This window comes from Pithys albifrons, chromosome 7, assembly GCF_047495875.1.
Source record: "Pithys albifrons albifrons isolate INPA30051 chromosome 7, PitAlb_v1, whole genome shotgun sequence".
Lineage (NCBI taxonomy): Eukaryota > Metazoa > Chordata > Aves > Passeriformes > Thamnophilidae > Pithys > Pithys albifrons.
In genome coordinates, this window is record NC_092464.1 from 27,956,861 (window position 1) to 27,978,579 (window position 21,719).

General features: G+C 36.7%; 1 protein-coding gene across 1 annotated transcript in view; it reads right to left on the minus strand.

Annotated features, from left to right (window-relative positions):
- The window catches only part of THSD7A (thrombospondin type 1 domain containing 7A), a 268,432-nt gene that overhangs the window by 56,812 nt on the left and 189,901 nt on the right, over nt 1-21,719 (minus strand). The window contains exons 11-15 of the mRNA XM_071560812.1: nt 17,485-17,676; nt 10,440-10,674; nt 7,333-7,448; nt 4,951-5,083; nt 3,347-3,450 (exon numbers count right to left, since the gene is read on the minus strand). Coding sequence (XP_071416913.1) covers nt 3,347-3,450; nt 4,951-5,083; nt 7,333-7,448; nt 10,440-10,674; nt 17,485-17,676 — 780 coding nt within the window. The remainder of the gene's footprint in view (nt 1-3,346; nt 3,451-4,950; nt 5,084-7,332; nt 7,449-10,439; nt 10,675-17,484; nt 17,677-21,719) is intronic.

Below are 21,719 nucleotides of genomic sequence, written 5' to 3' on the forward strand. Positions count from 1 at the left end.
AACTTTATTTATTTTAAGTCAGGTATGCAGGAGGGAGACAATAATTAGCAGGCAGAGAAGAAAAAAACCTCTTCCACAGCCTTCCTTAAAAAGTGTCGAGTCTTTCTAACACTGTCGAGGACAGTGTTTTCAGGTCAGTCTCCCTTCAGTGAGTGCCTTTGTTATGGGTTCACCCAGGTGGGCCTAGATTTGGGCTCTGAAGTTTGGACTAGGCCGAAGCTGTCAGCTGACTTGAGCTGGGCTGAGCTAACAGCTGACCTCTTCTAGCCAGTAATTTTGTATTCCATACCACATTATGACATCATCTCCAGGGAAGTAGGAACCAGTGTGGGAGCGGTTAAGGCAGTTGCTTCTCAGCCCTCCTCTTGGGAGGACGCACAATGCTGTCCCGGGGGGATGGAGAGGACCAGGCCCACCACTGGCTCACAGGGTACCTCAGGAAAGTAAAATTTGTTGTTCTGGGTCTCTCCTTTCTGCTTGGGTTTGTCTCCCTGGGGAATAAGCTTCTTCTTAAGCAATGTGTAGTTAGGACAGTAGAATTTGTGTGTTCGTTAAGAAGTTGAGGTGGGGAACTTGTTGTTGTAGACTTGTGTGAGTGTATATTTGTACTCTCTTCTAATTGTCTCTTTCTTTCTGTGAAAAATATATGTAGATTTAGTATAAATGCAGTTTGAAGTGTTTTTTTTTTCTTTCTCCTCTCTTTTCCTCCCTTTCCCTGGTGTTAGGAGGGAGGCTTTTCTCTCTGTGCTTGGGGGGGTTGGCAGTTGCTTATCTCAAACCAAGACAGCCTTGCATGAATTCAACTCTTGTGCAGGAGCATCAAACAAAACAATGCGTATCATCAAAAATTACACATGACAATATTCATGGTAGAATTTGAAATTTAAGAGGGGAAATAGAATATGTTGATGCCCTGTGTGGGAGATAACCTATATTAAATAAGTAAAGCAAACTATTCATATTCAATAGGCAATTTTCTGAGGTGTGAAGTAAAAAAAACCCTTCAACTGATAATCTCTAGAATTACAGAAGTGTGTTTTACAAAGTGAAATTTACTTACAAAAATTCAACTTTTACTTCCAAGTCATATTCATTTTAAAGATAAAATATTTTACTTGCCTGAATCTTAAGAAAAGCTGTACTAGTTTGATTAGCTACTACAGATAATCATTTTACATGACTGAGTACAAAAGTAAAAGATATATTCAACACATTGTGAGGTAAAAGACTGAGACATGATGCATAATATATGTTTGAAACTTACTTTTTATGTTAATTTCCATCACTTACATAATGGGAAAAATACTGGGCAAAAAACCCCTCTCTCTTTAAGTGTCTCTATAACTTTCATCCCTGCAGCAGCCTAAACAATATTTAGATTCCTATTTAAATACTTGGACTGAGGTACAAACAAACTTAGGTTGTCCATCTTGAATAAATTGCTCTGTGAATTCTACAATAAAATTTATACATGGGATAGATTTAACAAAAGCCAGGAGCAAATAAAATCTTCCTTTCTAATTGTTTATCTCAGAAGTATTCAGAGAATTCTACCAAACCCACTCATTTTCTTCAGGCTTAGCAGTTCCAAGGGTTCCTAATTAATGATTACTCATCCTACCACTTGATCACTATACACTAGAGAGCTACTTCCATTGTATTTGCTTTTAGGAACAAGATTAGTGCTTGAATATATAATCTTTCACAAGATCGACCTCTGGATAGTACCAAAGGGAAATTCTGCCAGTCTGTTCTACCAGCTTTGAAAACTGCATGCCCCATAATTCCAAAATCATGTATTGTTTTCTATGTGTGTGCCCTGCACATGATTTGATTTGCACTAAAAAAGAAAAACAAAAGAAACTCTCATGACACACAAGAATAATAAAACCAAATCTGCATGCACTACAATTAGCTATCTTTCTTTATTAACTGACTCTGAGGCAAAGTTGAGAGATTTAAGTACTAAACTACAGACAACAACACTTTGTACTATCTGTCAAAGACAGAAATCCTATTTTCTCAGTATGCAATCTGAATGTATCCTCCAGAGCTGCTAGAAAAAATTGCACTGTGATAGACCTTTGAAATAATTACCACAGCCAGAAGCCTTTTTTTTTAGCAGACCATGCCTTCAGGTTTCATTTTGTGGTAAGCCCTAAACTGATCTCCTGTAATGCTTTCTGAGAAAGAGGTAGGAGCTACTAGCCTAAGATTTACTCTATGACTTTTTGAAGTATACCATAACCTCCTTTAATATTGCAAGGAAGTTATTGACCTGAACATTTCACTTCTACAGTTAGCAGTGTCCTTGCTCAGGAATACCACAATCTGCTGATCCAATAGTACTCTAATGGATAGGAGTTTGCACTCAAAATAGGTGAAGTAGAAAAATCTTTCTGGAATTCAAGTTGACTAATAGTTCAAAGCAAACACATACATAATTCTGTTAAAAATATAAAATTCTCTATGAAGACAGGTGACAGTAAAGCTGGGTTTAGGTGCAAAAATAATTTGCTATCAAATGGAAATGGCTGGTGCAAAAATGTCTAGATCACTGGGCTCAAAGGGTCAGTTGTTTCAAAGTTCAGCCATCAGCTGGTTAACAGTGTTGTGCCTCAGTGGTTAATTCCAGAGACAGTTCTGGTCAGCCCCTTTAACAACCTGCACTGAAAGCATCCTCAGTCAGTTTGAGGACAATGCCAGTTTGAGCAGTCAGTGCCTACCTGAAAGGCAGAACTGCCATTCAAAGGAACTTGACAGCCTGTAGGAATGGGCTGGCATTGAACTTTCAGAGTGTAAATAGAAAATCCTGCATCGCTCATGCTCCCATATCTCTCTGTGACTACCTTAATTTAAGGGCATAGAGAAGAGAGAGCCAAACTGTTCTCAGAAACATACAGTGAAAGGGTAAGGGGTCACAAAAACAAATTGCTTCAGGGAGCAAGTGTCAGAGAGGCTGTAGGATGTCCATGCCGGCAGGTTCTTTAAATGCTTCTGGGTGGAGAGTTGGATCAAAGGACTTCCAGAATGGCCTCTCGGCCATTTTCTTTTCTATTAACATGTATGAAAACTTGATTCGAGTATGGATGGTGAAATAAACTGAACAAAAAATACCATAAAACTCGTGACTAATCTGGTATCTATACTTCAAAACAAGTCAAACCTGATATTTGCCAAATATTGATTATGATGTACCCTGCCATACTAGCATTTTGCTTTGCTGATGCACATAAAGATAGATAAAAATAATATTATGTTATAATAACTAAATTACTTTAGGCATGTCCACACCAGTGCAGCTATAGATTTCTGAGAAACAAATGACAGAAACAAAGGGTCTAACCTCTTGCTTGTAGCCCAGGTCCACAAGTCTCATGTGCTCCTGGACTGTCTTGGCGCACATACCATGGTACAAGCTGGCACCTTCGCCATTTGTGGGTTTTCCACCTGAAATGAGAAGGGAATTAATCAGCTTCAAACAATCCATCTAAACTTGTAGCCACAGAATCTGAGGCAGCACAAGTGCTAGATAGTGTTAGAAACCACCATAAGCTGTTGTTTGTCATTACTAACTGGTGATAGAAAATTCATACAAAATAGCTCCAACCATCAGCAGTTTGCATGTTTTTGTCACAACTCTAGAATAATACAGAGTTGTCCACAGCTCCAACCTTCAGCAGTTTGCATGTTTTAAACTATCTCAATACCTCATTTCACTGCAACTTGCCTCTATGGGACAGTAATTGATCTATGACATGAGCCAACAAAGTGTGAGAGTCCATCTGTTTAGGTCAGAAATATGCTAAAAGAAATAAACAGGACATGTGTTTAGTATTAGTTCATGCCATGAAATATAAATGACCTCATCTACCTCTCTCTAGAAACTCTTTCTTCTCCTCAAGATGTTATCATGCAGCTCAGACACTGAAGAAACTGAAGAGATGAAAAGCAGCCACCATTTCTAAAGATAAAACTCCTACTCTCATTTTGACTAGAAAAAGTTCTTGAGCTCTATTTCTCTGATGTTTAGAGTACTGATTTTGGTAGCTTCCCAATGCTCTTTTAAATATTTTCATGTCTTTCAGTTGCAATAAAATGTGATCTTCTAATGAATTTGCAATGATAATTCTTACCGGATGATGAAAGAAACACATTTATTTAATCTCAATAGCTTTTCATTAAAATAAGCTTAAATTCAATTTGTGCATCCACAACAGAGAGTAGTTTTAAGGGGAATTCATAAAACAAAAAAATCTTTTTATGATTTTCTCAAGTTAATCTTAACTAGTTGCATCAGAATTTTCTAAACTTTGTCTGTAACAACAACCAAGTCTTCTGGTTATGTCTAGATCTTCTCACACTGCTCAGGTGGATATTACAGAACTACTCCAAAATTTTCTTAAGCAGTTATGGTGGACACCTCCACCTACTGGAGCAGTCCTCAACATTCTGTGAAGATCAGGACAATGCAGAGGATATAGGGGACATGGGGGACTGTGTTCAACTCTGGACTGTCTCAGAGCTTAGAGGGATAGAAAAATGAAGGATACAGTGGGTGGTACAGTGTGGCAACAGAACTCAGCTGTTCTAAACATATAAGGTTGAAGTTCAGTGCTTTGGATAATTTAGAAAGATAGGGGTTTTGTTTTTTTTTTTTACATGTATGCAATGTCAAAACAGTGCCTAGAAAAAATATATCCTGAAAAGTAATTTAGTTGTTGCAATGTTACTTCAAAGGAACTGGAACAAAATGAAACAGTGATTCACTATGGGCCCAACTGAATCTGCATATCTGTTTTGAAACCTTGATTTAGACACCTATTCAATTTTTTCTAAATAGTATATGTTAGAAAAAAACCCTCTTGTTAAGAACTGGAATTCAGCAAGCTTTAGAGGTAATACAAGTTGAAAAATCATGTGTGAGCTACTTCTGATTGTCTCTCATACCTGTAGCTATGGCAGACGGGAGATGCTTCACATTCCCTTTCCTCAAACAAAGAGTCTGGACACTCTCGACCACCATTGGCAGGGAGCTGGATGATGACTCGGTGACGGGACTGCTTCCTCAGCATGACACCCCCTGCAAAGAGCACAAGAGATTGTTTTTCCTGCTATTACACAGGTAATTAGGAGGAAAATAAGACTTAACATAACAGATATCTGAACTGATTGCTATAATACTGACATTCTATTTTGCCCATAAGCAGAAAAATTAAGGCCTAATAGTAAAAATACATTAGTTTCAGCTCACAGTCAGGAAGCAGAACAAAACAGAAAGCAATACCAGCAATACTGAACAAATGACTGAACAAATTAACAGACTGCTGAAATGAATGCACAATTCAAATGAATAAAAATTAAACCAGTTCAGTTTGCTGCTACACTTTACAGTTTGAAGGTATAAGCTTGTCCTAATCATTTGCATGTAAATCCAGAAATGGAAATTCCACTCTAGAATTTCTTTGCAGTTTACAGTTTTTAATTATTATAGTCATTCATTATTAATGATAAACAGCAAATACTTCCTGTAGGAATTTTGACTTCAATCATGTTCAGGTATCGGTCCTTGAGGCAGAAAATTAAGAGAAAAGCTACAGATCTGTATTGGTTCCACAGCAATACCTAATACACAAAGACTGTCAGGTAAAAATCTTGGATTTTTTATTTTTTTTTCCCATTGAGCAGTAGAGCAGATATTTGGCTGACTCAGTTGATATCAGCTTTGGGTGGGTTATTACAGCAGCTGCAGCTTGTCTGAACACAGAAGCCTGCTGGACCACGGCCAAGGAATTGTAATTAGGAAAAAGCAGTAGGAGAATCCCGGTGGTGGTTCTCCACCACCTGGCTGCTTTTCAACACATAGGAAACTCTTCACTCCCAAGTCAAACAGCTCCAGGAGATGCCAGGATCTGACACAAGGGACAAGACAGACATACAGTCCAGCAAAGATACTGACCAGCTTGCTGACACAAATGGGTAAACCCCATGAAATAAAAATTGTTTGCATAGTATAAAATGAGCTTGACTACTGAATAGACAAGATGCCTGTACCAGCTCACAAATATACTGTTTAATGGAAGTCTGCACGCTAGTTTGTAGCAAATATTTGTGCAAATATGCTCATTGCATCAAAACTTTTCTTAAAACTCACAGAAATGAGAACAGAAAAGGATGACATATTTGTCCAAGATGATCAATGTCAACAAAAGTATTTCAGAAAGAACAATTAATACTGCTGTAAAATAACACAGTATTTAAGGGTGAATAACTATTTCATGGATTCAGATTTAATGGTTTCAATTCTCTGCTCTTTTTCAAAAGCTACAAATTTAAGTCTTCCTAACTCTTTTTTCCATTTGCTAAACAGTAATAGGAATTATTCAAAACTGCCTCTATGCTTGTGTTCTTTATAAATCCTAAAGAAGTGGCCATGACAGTCCAAGTCTGTATGTTTGATGTAACTGTATCTTACATTCTGATAATGTGGTAGCTGTGAGTAATCACGAGGTCCCACACAGGGATTAGTAGCCTGTGGAATATGATGTATTAGAGCATCTGTATGTAATACTACATATTAGAAAAACACCTCCCTTTAAGCTTAAAGAAAGAAATAAAACATAACAATGTGGCTATTATTAAGCCTGTCATCACTCTTCATGTGTGATTTCGTGTCTCAACTTCATGTATGATTTCAGTGTAATAAAAATACAGAGGAGACCTGCACTGTTTTTAAGAGCTTTGCCAAGTGTATGAAAATGGTATTGGACTGTATGGTATGTTTAAATCAAACCATTACCATCAATGTAAAGTCCACTGATTTCTATTAATGTTCCTTCAACTTTCCATGGAGTAAAAATGGGCAGCCAAAATTATATACAACTGCATATCTACTTATCTATCTACTTACCTTCTGGTATATAACACCTCAGTTTCTTCAGATGAGGAAGTAGCACAAGCTTAAGGATTTCCTAACACCAAATCTGTCCATTTTGTAATCCGACAATTAAAATGCTACAATTGTACAAGTATCTGTTTTGGTGTTACATTAAGAGATATGTGTTTAGTCCATGTCTAGTTATCTCTTTATCAGTGTAAGATGCAAATGGGAGTTTGTAACATGAGGTATCCAAGCAGATGCATATAGAAAATGTAGAGAAATAATTATTCTTTTTAGCAAAAACTTTATGTCCTCCCTGCAGCTGCTGTACCGGGTATAACATCCTCTGTCAGAAAGAGATGTGCATAACCATTCTGTCAAAAGTGACTGCTAGTCTAACTCCCCTTTTTTTCCCTAAAATCTATCTACTAGCACACAATGGATAAAATTACCTTCTTGACAGGAAGAAGGACATGCTGTCCAGTCACTGAATGGAGTCACAATACAATCCTTCCTACAGGGAAGCAGACAAGGTCTCACAGTTTCAGGTCGAAGGCTTTCAGGGCATCTAAAAAAATGACAAAGAAACATCAAATAAACAGTCATTCTGCAGCAAAGTGGTGAATCATGAGAGGTAATGAGTGCCTGCAAGCACATGAGGCAGTGCTAGTTGCCCAGAAGTAACCAGAATGGAGAACAGAAATAAAAACTATTATCTTTTAAATACATCTGGTAAACACAAGCCAAACCTGCTGTATTCTGCACCTGGGGATTTAACTTAAATAATCATCATTCCTCACTCACCATGCCAGACTCTGTCTTTTCAGTGTTATTTTCAAACTTCCACATAATTATGAAGAAAAGCCATCTCATTTATCTTAGTATAATTCACTTTCAGGTTTCATCACTTTACCAGAAGCATAAACTCTGGAAGGAGGCATATTTAAAGTAACACTGCTAATCTAGGAACAAATAGGTGTAAGCTGGCCATGATTATGAGAGAAAACAGAAAATTATTTGAAACTGCCAGATCAAAGAAACTGAGAAAGATTGCCAGAAAAGACAGAAAACCTCAGTTGTTTTAGGAAGAGGCTTGATCAGCATATAAAAAGGATTACTGGAGTGCCACATATGGGACTCATTACCCAGGTAATTTTCCCCATTCTGTGGGGATTCTGTCCCTTTTCATCAAGACCAAACAATTCTTTATGCTGCAATACTTGTTTCAGAATGGTGCAATAATTGTTGCAGAAGTACTGGAAATCTTTAAAATTATTTAAAGCTTACTATTGCCCTAAAAGCATATAGACTGTGGACTGTCAGAAGAATATGTAAAGAAGAAAAAACATCACTTTCATAATTTAGAGCACTTGCATCATTACAGAAAAACATTACTAGACTAGCTTTTCCTCTTGTGGCTGCTGGGCATCTGGGACTAGAGATATGAGAGACCAGTTTTATGTTTAGATTTCAACAACTGGGACAGCTTGGCTTGTGCAAGGTATCTTTCCTGACAGTCCAGGCAAGTCTAATGGTGGACTATCAGAAAATGTGTCTCCATAATCAATGGAGAACTATGCCTGTGCTGTGTTAGGAGAAGAAAAGCTGAGTTGCATCTTTACAGGTACATTCTTCAGCAATAACACTTGCTAATTCATGTTTTCCATCACTTGCCTCTGCATTTTCCTGTCAATTCATACAAGCTTCTCAGTGTATGATCCATTATCACAAACCAGCACCAACTCTTTGGTGCCCTCTTATAACATCTCCACCCTCTTACTCTTTTCTCCCCTTCCACCAATGTGAAAGACCACAAATCTCTATCAGCTCTCTGTAAGCTCTCTCTAAATTTTTAATTAAAATTGTGCCTTGTTTCTATGTAATTCATAAAATCAGAGTCTATATGCATGGATCTATGATCAGGTGCACTTTAAAAAACCCTCTGATACCAACCATGTATATTAACTATGTTAGAAATTTTCTCTAAGGATAAAATAAAAAATGTTCCTGAAAAGTACTGAACATTGGCTTACTAATGGCTTTCTTTACATTGCCTTTTTTCTTAAAGGACAGGAGAAATTCTAAGCATACAAAAGACTCTGAAATATACATATTCACCATTTCACTGAGAAATTAATCTTTCAGAAGCACTGAACACTACAATTCGTCTTCGGATACTTAGGCAAGGCAATTAGTTCAATTAGAACACCATTTCTATTCTTCATATTGTTTGCATTTACTATATGTGGCTTAAAGTGAAGTATTGATTTTTTTGCAGTCCTTACTCAAGGTCAAATTAAACAGAAAAGACACATGCTGAAGTCTGTAACTTGTGAGGCAGATAAGGCCAATAATATTGATTGTATCGTACCACAGTAATCCTTTTTATTAAGGGGAGTTTAAAACAAGGTTCCTATTTACATTTTCATGTTAAATGGCTGGGTCTTTAAAAATGATTCAGTGATTTTAATGTGACAATTTGAAGGATCAACCGAGACTTTTTTCATTTCACATGATTAATTTATGAAAGAAAAAAACAGCCCTCCTCCCAAAATTTAAGGTCAAATCAAAGGCAGAGACATTAACAGATTCAAAAGAGATGATAAATCATTAGATTGTTTGGGTTTTTTAATGTTAATGCAACAAGTAAAAGATATAATTATATCATGACTAAATAGAAGAGGAACTTAATGCAGATACACAACAATTTTGATTACTCAATGTGCTGGCATTTCTCCACATACTTTCATTTAGGGTAAGTTTGACTTAAGGTCTACTGCAGAACAAAGCAACAAATGTGCAAACATTTTATGCAAGAATAGCTGCCTGATAGACTTTCTAAACAACCTCCGTTATCACTTCTTTCAGTTTTGAATGCGTCCTGAGTGGAATATACTTACAGACTGATAATCCATACAGATATAATCAAATGCAATTTACTAGTAGCTAATCTGTATTTAACCTTGGTCATACATTAAACTGTAAATCTAAATCATTGGGCCAAAGGGATCACTTAAAAAAAAATATATATATGGAAAAAATCACAAAGGTTGACAAAGTTTGTCAAGCTAATGTTCAAACTAATGTTTCAAATTAATGCCCTGTCAGAGTTCCACTGTGCTACACCTCCTTGGCCGGCTTCTGAGAAGATGCACTTACATATGCTCTACTGCATTTAGATCCAAACTACTATTTTTACATGGAACAGCACTAATCCATACAGTGCACAGCTTCTTTGGAATGATGCTGCTCTGCATGTCACAAGCATACCCTGTGAATTTTATCTCGGCTCAACCTGATGATGGCAAGGAACCAACTGGATTTAGTGAGCTGTCAGAGAATAACCACTGTAAATATCACCCATAAAATCAATAGTGAGAAAGGTATTATGTAGTTCTCCTGCTGTGGTATTTTTGTACTTTCAGAAGTTGAAGTGTTCACTCATGAGAACACTCAGGAGAAGGAAGGGGGCCCTTTTGCCTTTGCAAGCAGTCGTTAGTGATAAAGCAGTAAAATCCAAAGATAATCACAGCATGAAGACATTTCTGAAGAACTTTACTTTTTTGGGCCCACTTGTCCTATGTTGACTCTCACACAGATGACCTTTCTTGTCTGCATCCCCACGGAACAAGTGGCTTCCCCGTTCCAGCTGGCGGAGGAGTTGAAAGCAGAGACTGACGTGTCCTCTATGCACTGTCCCCATGGGCCAGTCTGCCAATGGTACACAGTGCAGGAGTGTTCATTACAGCTGCGCATTTCCTGTAGAGCGCTGATATTTGGGCACTGTACTCCTCCTACAACAATAAAAGGGGGCAAAATTCATTCAGTGGGAGGAGATAACTTTTTGTTTGAAAAAAAAAACACAAAACAAAAATTTTCAAATCTTATTAGTTACACATTATCAGTTGATTTCATGAAGGAAATGCTGTTCCTTTTTCCTCCTCTTCATACGGCCAATTTTGACTTTGACAATTTTCAGTCAAGAGACTACATAGAACAGACTGTTCATGGACAGTATGTAATTCTGTACCATAAGGATGCCAAAATAATCATAACTTCTACAACACACTAATGTGCTTGGAGTAATGTACAGCCTTATAATTTTGAGGTTCTCTAGAAGGACTGCAAGAGATCACATAAGGACATATGAAGGCTCTAGGCAGAAGAAATGATTAATTATTCCAGTTATGCATGTGTAAAGACCACTGTTTATGTCTAATTCACAGATCAATTAAAAAGATTTTTGGAGCTCTTGTCCTAGCTCCCAGTGGATGCTTACCCATGTTATGTAATTACCAAAGAGGATGGCACAGCTGGCAATTTCAGGTCCAGATTGAGATAACAAAGGCTGTTGCAGGTTAAGATTAAAATGCATTCAAGTGTCAATAATTGTGAAGAAAAGCTCAGATAATGCTATCTTTGTTGTCTGTGGTTTCAGATAGCATGCTCAGTTTATTATATTCAAGCACTTCAAAGGCACTCTGGCCTCCCAACCCTCCATGAGAAGTAAAAAGGTTTTTCCTACTAGACTTGATCATAAGACACTAGATGGCCAGCCCTGTGAGTAGATAGCATGTCTGCTAGATATCTGGTGTTACTAGACATAATGAATCCAGGCCTAAGAATTAACTTAAACATTTGTGGCCTACAAGGAACAACAGGACTCCTATCTCCAACTGATAGGCAGGAAAAAATCTAGATAACAATTTAGCCTTTTCTGAAAGACAGGAAAAGTAAGAAAGACAACAGAAAGAGGAGCTTTTTATCAGTTAATGCAGACGAGCTGTACAACTTTTCTGTAAAAAGAAAAACACATGCTCACACCAAAGCATGTGGGAGAGTGTACCACCCTTTATATTGCAGCTTTGAACTTCAGGTTGACCTCTTGCTAAATAGACATGAAAGAGGGAAGGGGTTTTAAGCACTCATTGTTACAAGAAATAAAACAAACAAGTAAATGTAATAAAAGAAACAATAGATGCTTGAAATACTCCAACACAAGTCAAGTCACCAGCACAAAAATACTTTATACCCCAAGTTGCTTTTTCATGATGTCTAGATCTGCAACAAACAGGAGGAAAGCTCCATTCTAATGAAAACACAATATAAAATCCAAATTCTCAAATTATTTTCTGAGAGATAATTCTAACTTCTAGCTTTGGGCTAAAAATATTGATGCAACCAAGCAACGGTAAACACTGTATTAATTGAGAAGTCATGCCACAGATTATCTAATCTTAAATTTTGCAAAGGGTTAGTAGAAAAACCTACAAATATGTGAAGGTATTTAAAGAATAACTTAATTTTGTTTTGGTTCAGAACGGATGTAAGTCAAGTCTATCAGAATGGCTTCACCATGCAAACCATCAAGACAAAATGCCAGATGCATTTCAAGATTATATCAATTAATCACTTTGATATCACTAATTTTTACAAATGCATATAGTTTTACAAATGCATCTCAAAACAGCTGTAATAATCTTAAAATTTGAGAAAACGGATGTGACTAAAGTGTCTCTTGTATTCTAGTGAGTGAAGTGTTGCTCATTTCTTTGCTGGAGGAATGAGGCAGGCACTCCTGAAGGCAGCTGTGCCTCCAGAAGACAGAACCAAGACTTTTAGTTCTGCAAACACTGATGCCTCCTCACCTGATGTATGTCAGTTACATAAACCAAGCAGACCTGTCCTTCAATGTACAACAGGACAGGTGACAGAGCGCACCCGTGGAAAATGAGAGGTCTGTCCTCAAGTCTTTTCATGGATACAAGTTGAACCCCAGACCCCACACTACAGTCAGGAATCACAGTGGATGGGCTCCTGAACAAAAGGCAAAACACAATAATATGCTCTGCTCCAGCTCATCTCTACACACAGCTATCAGGTCACTTAGTAAATTTTGCCTGAAAATTCAGGTTCCACAGTTCCAAAACTAATTGATGTATTTTTATTCCTGTTTCCCAGAAAACTCATATTCCCCAAAACTTATTCTTTAGTGAATGAGAAATTTTGCTGGGAAAACAACTACTCAATTCTGTGCTTTCAGATTTAATTATCAAGCAGTGTTATTTCAAGCCAGGAATATACAAAAATTAAAAACTCCTCTGGTCCAGCTATTCTTTAAACATTCAGTAAATCAATCTTGTAGGTATATAAGAAGTAAGAGCTATTGGTCCCTGTCAAACAGAGTATCTGATGAGATGGACAACTGATACTCTATACTATCTAACTCAGTGATGTTTAATAGTCTGCGATATATGAGGTCACACTAAATAGTCCTTCTGGCATTATACTTTGATAATCTATGAGCATACAATAGCCATAGTAAGACATTGCTATGCACATGCATCCCTGCCCTAAGAGAATAGGTCCAGCAAAATTGCCCTTCACTCTCATTTTATTAAATGAAGATTTTAAATCAAATTATTTTTCTCTTCGCATTTGACTCATGTGGGGGTTTTTGTTGTTTTTTGTTTGTTTGTTTTGTTGGTTGGTTGTTGTTGTTGTTTGGTTGTGGTTTTCATTTTTGTTTTTGTTTTTTTTTTTAATCTTCACTTTTCCCAAATCAGCATTACTGCTAAAACTTGAAATGTATCCACAACATTAGTATTATGCAGTATGACACTGTCAATCTATGGCAGTCTATAATCAATACAGGATCAATCTGCAAAAATACTACTTACTGAAAAGCTTGCATTCATTTAGTACTTTTTAGTAGTAGGTCTAATAGCAATGTGATGTAGTCTTAGTGCACCCTACGAGTTATATAAGATTTATTGTAAGCAGAAAATTTTGAAAATAACAGAAATATTAAACCAAATATAAACCAAAATTAAACAAAATTACATTCAACAGACAGACATCAGCTGATCTACACATAGGATGCCTTTATTAAATTCATGCAGAATAATGACATGATACATCAAGTAGTATCACTGTGCCCTTTGCTGTCATTTTATATTTTAAGACAGTGACTTTCCCGAGTTTCTTACTGTACCATGAAGATACATTTGACAGTGATACAAATTAGCGACCACTATAGGCAGGCTTACAGACAGGCAAATTTAAAAATCACTCTGCCTTTCAAATCTTCAAGATGAGGACAGTGATCTCAGAAAAGATATCAAAAATTGTTATTGTGACACCCATTTTCACAGGGAGTCATCTCACAAACCACAGCAAGTCTTTATCTTGAGAATCTCTCCACTGAATGCAAGTAAATAAGCCCATCCCAGATATGCATGACCATACCTTTCTTGAGGCTCTGCAGCATGTGGTTTGACCATGAGGAAAAGGTCTTGTTCTGAATGAGGAAACGGTTATGAGGGGGCAGACAACTGAGGTCAGCTACTGGCACGAGCAGAAGACAGTGTGGTGCTTGCTGGAGGGGCAGTCGGTATTCCAGAACTCATTAGAAAACTTTGTTGTAATTGTCATTTACATATGGCTTATATTTTTCCTCTTAAACTATTCTTGTAACTGAGGAATTATTATAATACCACTGACTTATTCCTATTCTAAGTCATCAAAAAATTCGATTATACTGTGGCAGTTTCCTGGTGGCCAGCTATGCCAACTTTATGGTTTCGTCAAACCAATTCAGCAGCACAGATATGTGGGAAATAAGAAGAAAAATAATTTCTTGGATGTGGATCTATTATAGGTAGTAATTTGCCAACCTGAATGAGCCAAATGACAGCATATAGTGTTTTTATTTCAGAGAGGAGAGAAACTGAGCAATCACAGACAATACTTACAAGAAAGCCATCTGAGGTCCAGATAAAAAAAGCCTATTTTACATGTATTTACAGATTCTCAAAAATTTCAATGGGGTTTTTATGTTTAAATACACAAATGAACAAGAAATAAGTGCCGCGGGTACTTTGAGAGATTGCAGTATTCTCTACATATGTAATGCCTGCAATGCTTTGATCCTCCTATGCTTGTGGACTGAAGTCTCCATGATTAGCAGGAGGATGGGTGACTCACACTGATAAATGTTGACTCCTTACATCATCTTAGAAGACAAGTTTAGGCTTATTCATAGATTGGCAAGCCTTGTACATTCTTTCATTCATTACTATCCAATCCTGAATTATACTAGGAATAGTATTTATGTACAATGTATTTGTCCTATTGTGTACTGAATAAAAACTCTCAGATATCATGGCTACATTATACAAAAACTACTAAAAAAATAGCTTACCTATCCTGGTCTGTTTCTCATACCTAAAGTTCAAGGAAACGTTCAAAAATACAGAAGAAAACACTTGTGAGACTGCACCTGAACAGTACTGACAGCTGTTTTCAGAACCCAGTTTTAAAATGTAAATGGAATTATTGGTCTTACATTTATGAGACTTGGGAGTTTTAGTTATGCATGATGCTTACAGAGTTTTCATCTACACTATTGTGCATTTTTTTCATGTTCTGAATAGAAATAAGAACTATGTGCTTGTCAAAAAATGTTCATGAGAAGCTTCCTTTTTATATTAGCAGAATACAGATGTTCAGATATATGAATATATCCTGTGCCTCTAGAACATAAAAAGACCTCAGCACCAACTACACCAACCAGTGTTTTAAGTTTTTGAAGCCAGTCATTTGTCATGTAGCAAATGACTAAAAGGCATAAGAGATGGATGAGGAGAAAGATGACAATAACTCTAATACCAGTTAAGCAGAAAAAATAGAAGTTTAACCGGTACATTTTGAATATAATATAAGAAAAGGTGAAAAGTACCTTCCAGCTAGGGCTGTAACAATATACTAAGCCTTGGAAGGTTCTTTAATTTATTTATACATTTTCATTTTCTGAAGTTTGTACAGAGTGCAAAGAAGCACAGTGTGGAAGAGATCTGACTAAGATATGAGTGAATTGCTATAAGGTAGGTAGACACACCAGCTTGTATCCTTAAAAAAAGCACAGAATAACCTCATTTCAGAATAGTGGTAAAGAGGTTGGGGTTGGAAGATAAAGCACTACAACACCTAGGTAGTGGGTTAGCTTTCTCAGCATTAGTTTAGGAATCTTTTCACTACTACCTTTGTGGTTTGAGATCTGTCCATCTTTGTGATCACTCTGTGCTGATTTTGTGATCACTGCACAACAAACATAAATAAAATTCCCATACCTAAAATCCAGGCTATAGAGAACAGCTTTGCTGTTTCTGCAGCTTTGTAAACTAACCTACTTTGCATTAAGCATCAAAGCCAGAATAAAAAGAGTACTTTTTAAGAAGCATAAGGAAGAGGAAAAGTGGTTTTTTGAAAATTTAGGTTTTCACTTCCGTGGCATGCTTTTCAGGAGTTTAAATTTCTGTCTCAAATAAAATGACAAAAGTATATAAAAAACTTGCCTTAAAGCAAGAAACACACAAATATATGGGGTTTTTAATTATCTGGCTCTGTTTCCCTCAAAATTAGTCCATTTGATGCACTAGGGAAAAAAAGGAGCAACATAGACCCCATTTTGTTTCTAATTTTAAGAGAGTTTCTATTTTGTTACATAAATCCATCCAAGCAACTTCTTATGTAAATCATCTACTAAAACATATGGTTCTGATTACTTCTTAAACGTCTAGCAATGTTTTTTTCAGAAAAAGTTAGAATTACTCTGCTATTTTTTTTAACAATGACCTGAATTCTGTCAAATACATTGCACACTTTTAGCAGCAATGTTAGCTGCGTCTGCAAATAGTGGTGTAGAGATATTCTGTTTCACGGCTTCCATACATTACAACTTTCACTTTTCAGCTAAATTTCATCTTAACTTAAAGTAATAAAATCCTTATCAGTTTTAAAGAAGAACTACCACGTGTATGTGATCCTTTTATATTGAAGGCATTTAACTTTTTTGCCAGTAATACATGTGAATAAACATTTTCTAAGAACTCTTTGGTGGCTGTGTCTCCTGGCTCCCAGTGTTGCACAAGGCATTTAATCAGTTGGACCCTGGCATACCTGACATGACCATTTTAGAACCATGTTATATATAGAATACTTTTGCTCTACAACTCAAAACCCTTCCCCTCCCCACAATTACTTAAAACCAAAGAAAAACCTGTTGTAGGAAACATGGAATATCATCAAATAATAGTTATAAACCCATATCTAAAATATTTTTCTTCTTCTCCTTTATACTCCAGCTATGTCTTTGCTTTGCATTTGGTGCAGAAGGACTATCTGCATGAATGCAAACCATTCATAAGTGAGGACTCATGAGGCAACCCCAAAGTCCTACTATGTATAAAAATGTCCAAGAGATAACATAAGTTACATATAATGGGGCATCGGATAAATCATTTCCCTTGAATAATTTTAATAGAAAACAAGAAAATCATGTATTTGAAATAAAACCAGTAACATTAAGCAGAATAATAATAAATAGCAACATTAACTGAAATGAGCAAAATAAAATCTCTTCTTTACAACAGCTTTAGGTACCAGCAGTACTGTAGGATAAGCACTCAAATATTTTTTCTATATTTTGAAAAACACAGCTCCATCTAATATTTGTTTCTGTAGATCAAGAAACTACTTCAACATTACAGAGACAGGTGAGAGTTCACAGTCAAACAGGAGCCTGCAAGAGTATGTGACCTTACCTTCACCTGCATATGCCAGAATGGAGCGGGAACGCAGCTGCTTCCCTTCTGTGGTTTTGCCGGAGCAGGTGTGTGAGCAGGAGGACCATGCAGACCACATGCTGAGCGCACAGTCCTTTGGGCACGGAGCTTCACAGGCAACCGGGATTGGGTAGATAGCATCTCTACACAGCTGTCTGTCAACCTCTTCTCCTGGGAAAAAAAAGGCCAGTAGCAGTCTATCATTTGTTAAATTAACTTAAAATGAGCAATCTAGTCCAGATGGGCACACAAATAAATCAGATTCTGTTCTTCTATATAAAGAAGGTAAATAGAATTTTTATTAAAATTATTTGTCTCCTCTGCCTTGATTCTAGGAGAACATGCTTAAACCTAGTTTGATTTGATATTTCAATGAAGTGAATGCCAGCCTGGGTGGTCTTTAGGTTGTCATTCTGTAATACTTGATTCCACAGAAAATCCAAATGTGAATAGCAGAGTACATAACACATCTATGGAAAACTGTGTACATGGAAATGCAAGTACAGTAATGACCTAGTCTTCTTCCATGTTTGTGGGAGAAGGGGAAAACCATCCTGACTTCCAGCTTAGCCAATTCTATAACCCACAATTTATCCTTTGAATTGCAGCTTTCCATCAAAATATGAAAAGCTGCAGTAAACTGTAGTCAGAATGCCATTTGCTTAGAAAGCTCTTTATTTGTTAGCAAATCAGAAACACATGACTCTTTGTGTTACAGAAGTATAAAAAAATCTGCATTTGTATTATGTCATATCAAGATACGCATTTCATTATAATAAAAAAATCCAGGCTGGTATAAATTGTTTAATAAAATATTAGCTAGGGTTTTAAGTAGCACAGTTGCTTCTGTTTTCAACAAGAAATTCATGGAGACCTTGGGTCTGAGCTGTGTCTGAACAGCACTCTAATCATAAAAGGGATAGTTTTGTGAGGTGATATATGATTTCTTGATCAAAAAAATTAATATTCATTAAGTGAGGTATGAATGAAGGACCACATATTCTGATGTCAATAAACCTCATGATAAATCCTCATGTTGGAGCAGATGACAGAAAAAATGAACTAAGCACGAAAAGGTTTGGGTTCAGTTTTCAGAATTCTAGCCTTGTTATCACACAAACCAATTAAAGAGAGTGCTTGCAAAGAAAAGCACTAGGAACTGAGCTGTAGCCCAATACATAATGCCAGTTACAAGGAACTGTGAAAAAGTTTCATCTAAGTGCATATGGGACTTCTGAGGCCCTGATAACCACGGACAATAGAGGCACGGAAAGAGCCAGTTCATCTGTAAACATTATATCCTTTTTAAGAAAAAAAAAATAAAAGGTTTCATTTCAAAGCTCCTGAATGCCTTTTGTGCTATATGATGCTTGCTGTATTTGGGCATAAAACCTTCTGCTATGATTCACCTACTGAAACACTATTGAAGCATACATGATCTTGCCAGGACTGAACAGGAACGTCTAGACCATGCACTTTCCAAGATCCATCATGTCAATCCCTTTGTTCTAATAGCCAATGTCAACAAAATAAAGTCTTGTCAAGATTTGCAAATGAACATAAGACTGTGATATAATAAAACATTAGTTCTGTGAATTAAATACTCAATAATTGAATCATAAATGCATCGGCCACTGTCAATAATTACCACCAGGGCTCTACAAACTAATTCAGTGAGAACTGTGCATATGGCAAATGAAGTCAAAGTTCTATAAACAGTGCTATACCCAAGCCTCACATTAGGCTATATTGCTTAATACAATATAACAAAAAACCAAATTCAAACACTGATCTAAACAGAAACTACTTAAACTGCATTTTGTTTGTCATTCATGGTTTACAGTCTTAGAATCTCTCAAATAAGAATCTATGTTAAACTGAGTGCCTGAAACTAGGAGGTTCTTTCATACTAATGACATATTATGAGTCCCAGAACTACTAATGACCAAATTCTTTATGAAGGAGGAAAAGATGAGGGTCATCTATCTACTATTATATCCTTTTAACCAGGGCCAAATATTTTATTCACATAGAATATTTAGGAACAACAGAGCTGCAAACATCAATCTTCCTTGGCTCTAAAAACCAGGGAAAACCTGCAGCTCATGTTTTTAAAATAACCTAAAATAGTCGTAGTCATCTGAATTATAAAGACCTTTGTGATCAAGTCAGTCTCAACAGCTATATTTTCCAATATTAAAAATAAAAATCTGAGTCCTGGTGAAGGCTTCATAGCTCTCCCACATCAAGTTCTGCTTCCCTTACTGGTCTCAGTCTGCATCAATCGTTCCTTCTCTTCTATCACAGGTTATCACACTCTGACATCAGTGCAGGAGGGATTCCTTTCTGCTTCAACAGAACGGGATGTGTTTGGATTGAAGGATAAGAGACAGAGGAGCAGACTGCAAACTTTGTTTCTAAAGAATAGGGAAAAAAGCTAGAAAAGGGGTTAACCCTACTCTCAAATTATTCCCTTGCTAGGTAAGACTCAGTGAGGTAAACTGCTGGGACACTTTCACACTTTGCAAGAAATGCTACTATTACAATAAAGTGTGTCATAGTGTATTCAAATATACTATATTGAGCTTATTTATCATCTGCTAGCTGCTAACTTTAATCTCAAGCTAAATTTGAGGCCACAATGAGAAATTCTGTTAAATTACTTTCAGAATTTGTATATCAAACAAAACCAAGCCTTCGCCCTCTCCCAAAATCAAAGTCTTCTTTTCTCCTTTCTTTTTACAGAGAAAATATTCTAGAGATATGGATCTTAGATATTAGCATTTTGTTTTTGTCAACTGTCCAATTATTATCTGATGAATTCAATAGCATAGAAATGCAGTAGGAAAGAATGTTTTATAATGGGTACTTCTTATTTTCAGTGAAATATTTCTTTTAGACTAAATTGTTTCTGACATTTCACTAATGATTTTATGAACAACTTGACTTTTTTGCCTTCTGCTTTAAAATGCATAGTGTAGTCAACTACCAGGAACCACTCAACCATAGGCTGAGAACAATGCCAATGTAAAGACTAAAACTACTTAGAAAAAGTTCCATATGAAAAAGTTTGTCCTGTGTGTTGAAGTCAGTCCAGAGGAGGGCCATGAAGGTGATCAGTGGCTGGAACACATTTCCTGTGAGGAGCAGCCTGGGGAAGAGAAGGCTCTAGTGAGACATTATAGCAGCCTTTCAGTACCTGAAAAGAAACCTGGAGAGGGGCTTCTTACAAAAACATGTAGTGATAGGACAAGGGGGAATGGCTTTAAACTGAAGCAGGGTAGGTTTAGATTAGACAACAGGAAGAAAAATCTTTACTGTTAGGGTGGTGAGGCACTGCAACAGGTTGTCCAGAGAAGTGATGGATATCCTGTCTCTGGAGGTGTTCAAGGTCAGGTTGGATGGAGCTCTGAGCTACTTGGTCTAGTGGAAGGTGTCTCTGCCTGTAGCAGGGAGGGCTGGAACTTGATGTTTTTTAAGGTCCCTTCCAACCCAAACCATTCTGTGACTCTGTGATTCTATTTGAATATTATAGGTATAAACTTAGGTTGCACCAGAGTTGAAGACAGAACTCCAAAAAACATAACTGAAAGGCCTCTGTCCTGGGTTATTTATACATTAAATGACAGAATGACAAAAAGTAAAAAGCAGAAAGATGAAAACGGAATATGACATTTCTGTCAAGAGAACTCTTCACCATTTATCTGTTGATGTGTTCTTTAAAATCTGGAACAAGCAATAGTCCATATTTAGAAGCAATGTCTATGTTGAATGATATTTCTCTCTTAGGCAACAGACACACATTTTGGACTAAAATCTCCAAATTGCACTTAAGGGAGTGACTGCATGTAGAAATGGCAGGAGGCAAAAGGGGTTTTGTTTTTCAAGAATTTAAAATGTCAAAAATTGTTTAAACCTTTTCTGGGATTTTTTTAACAGGTTTATATTAGTGAGAAGTGCTAAGTAGGTAGCATTCCTCAAGCTGTTGTGCTGGATTCCGCTGGACAATCAGCAAAGTGAGTCACTACATTAAAACATCTTTGTGGCCACTTTCTTGGTGTGAAGACCTCCTGTACTGTGTGTACACAAGAGAACCACTATTGAACTTCTGAACAATTTAATTGCTTTAAAACAAGCAAACAACAATAAACCACCAACCAAACACAAACTCCAAACCTCCTACTGAACAGGCAGATTTTACATATCAGAGAGGT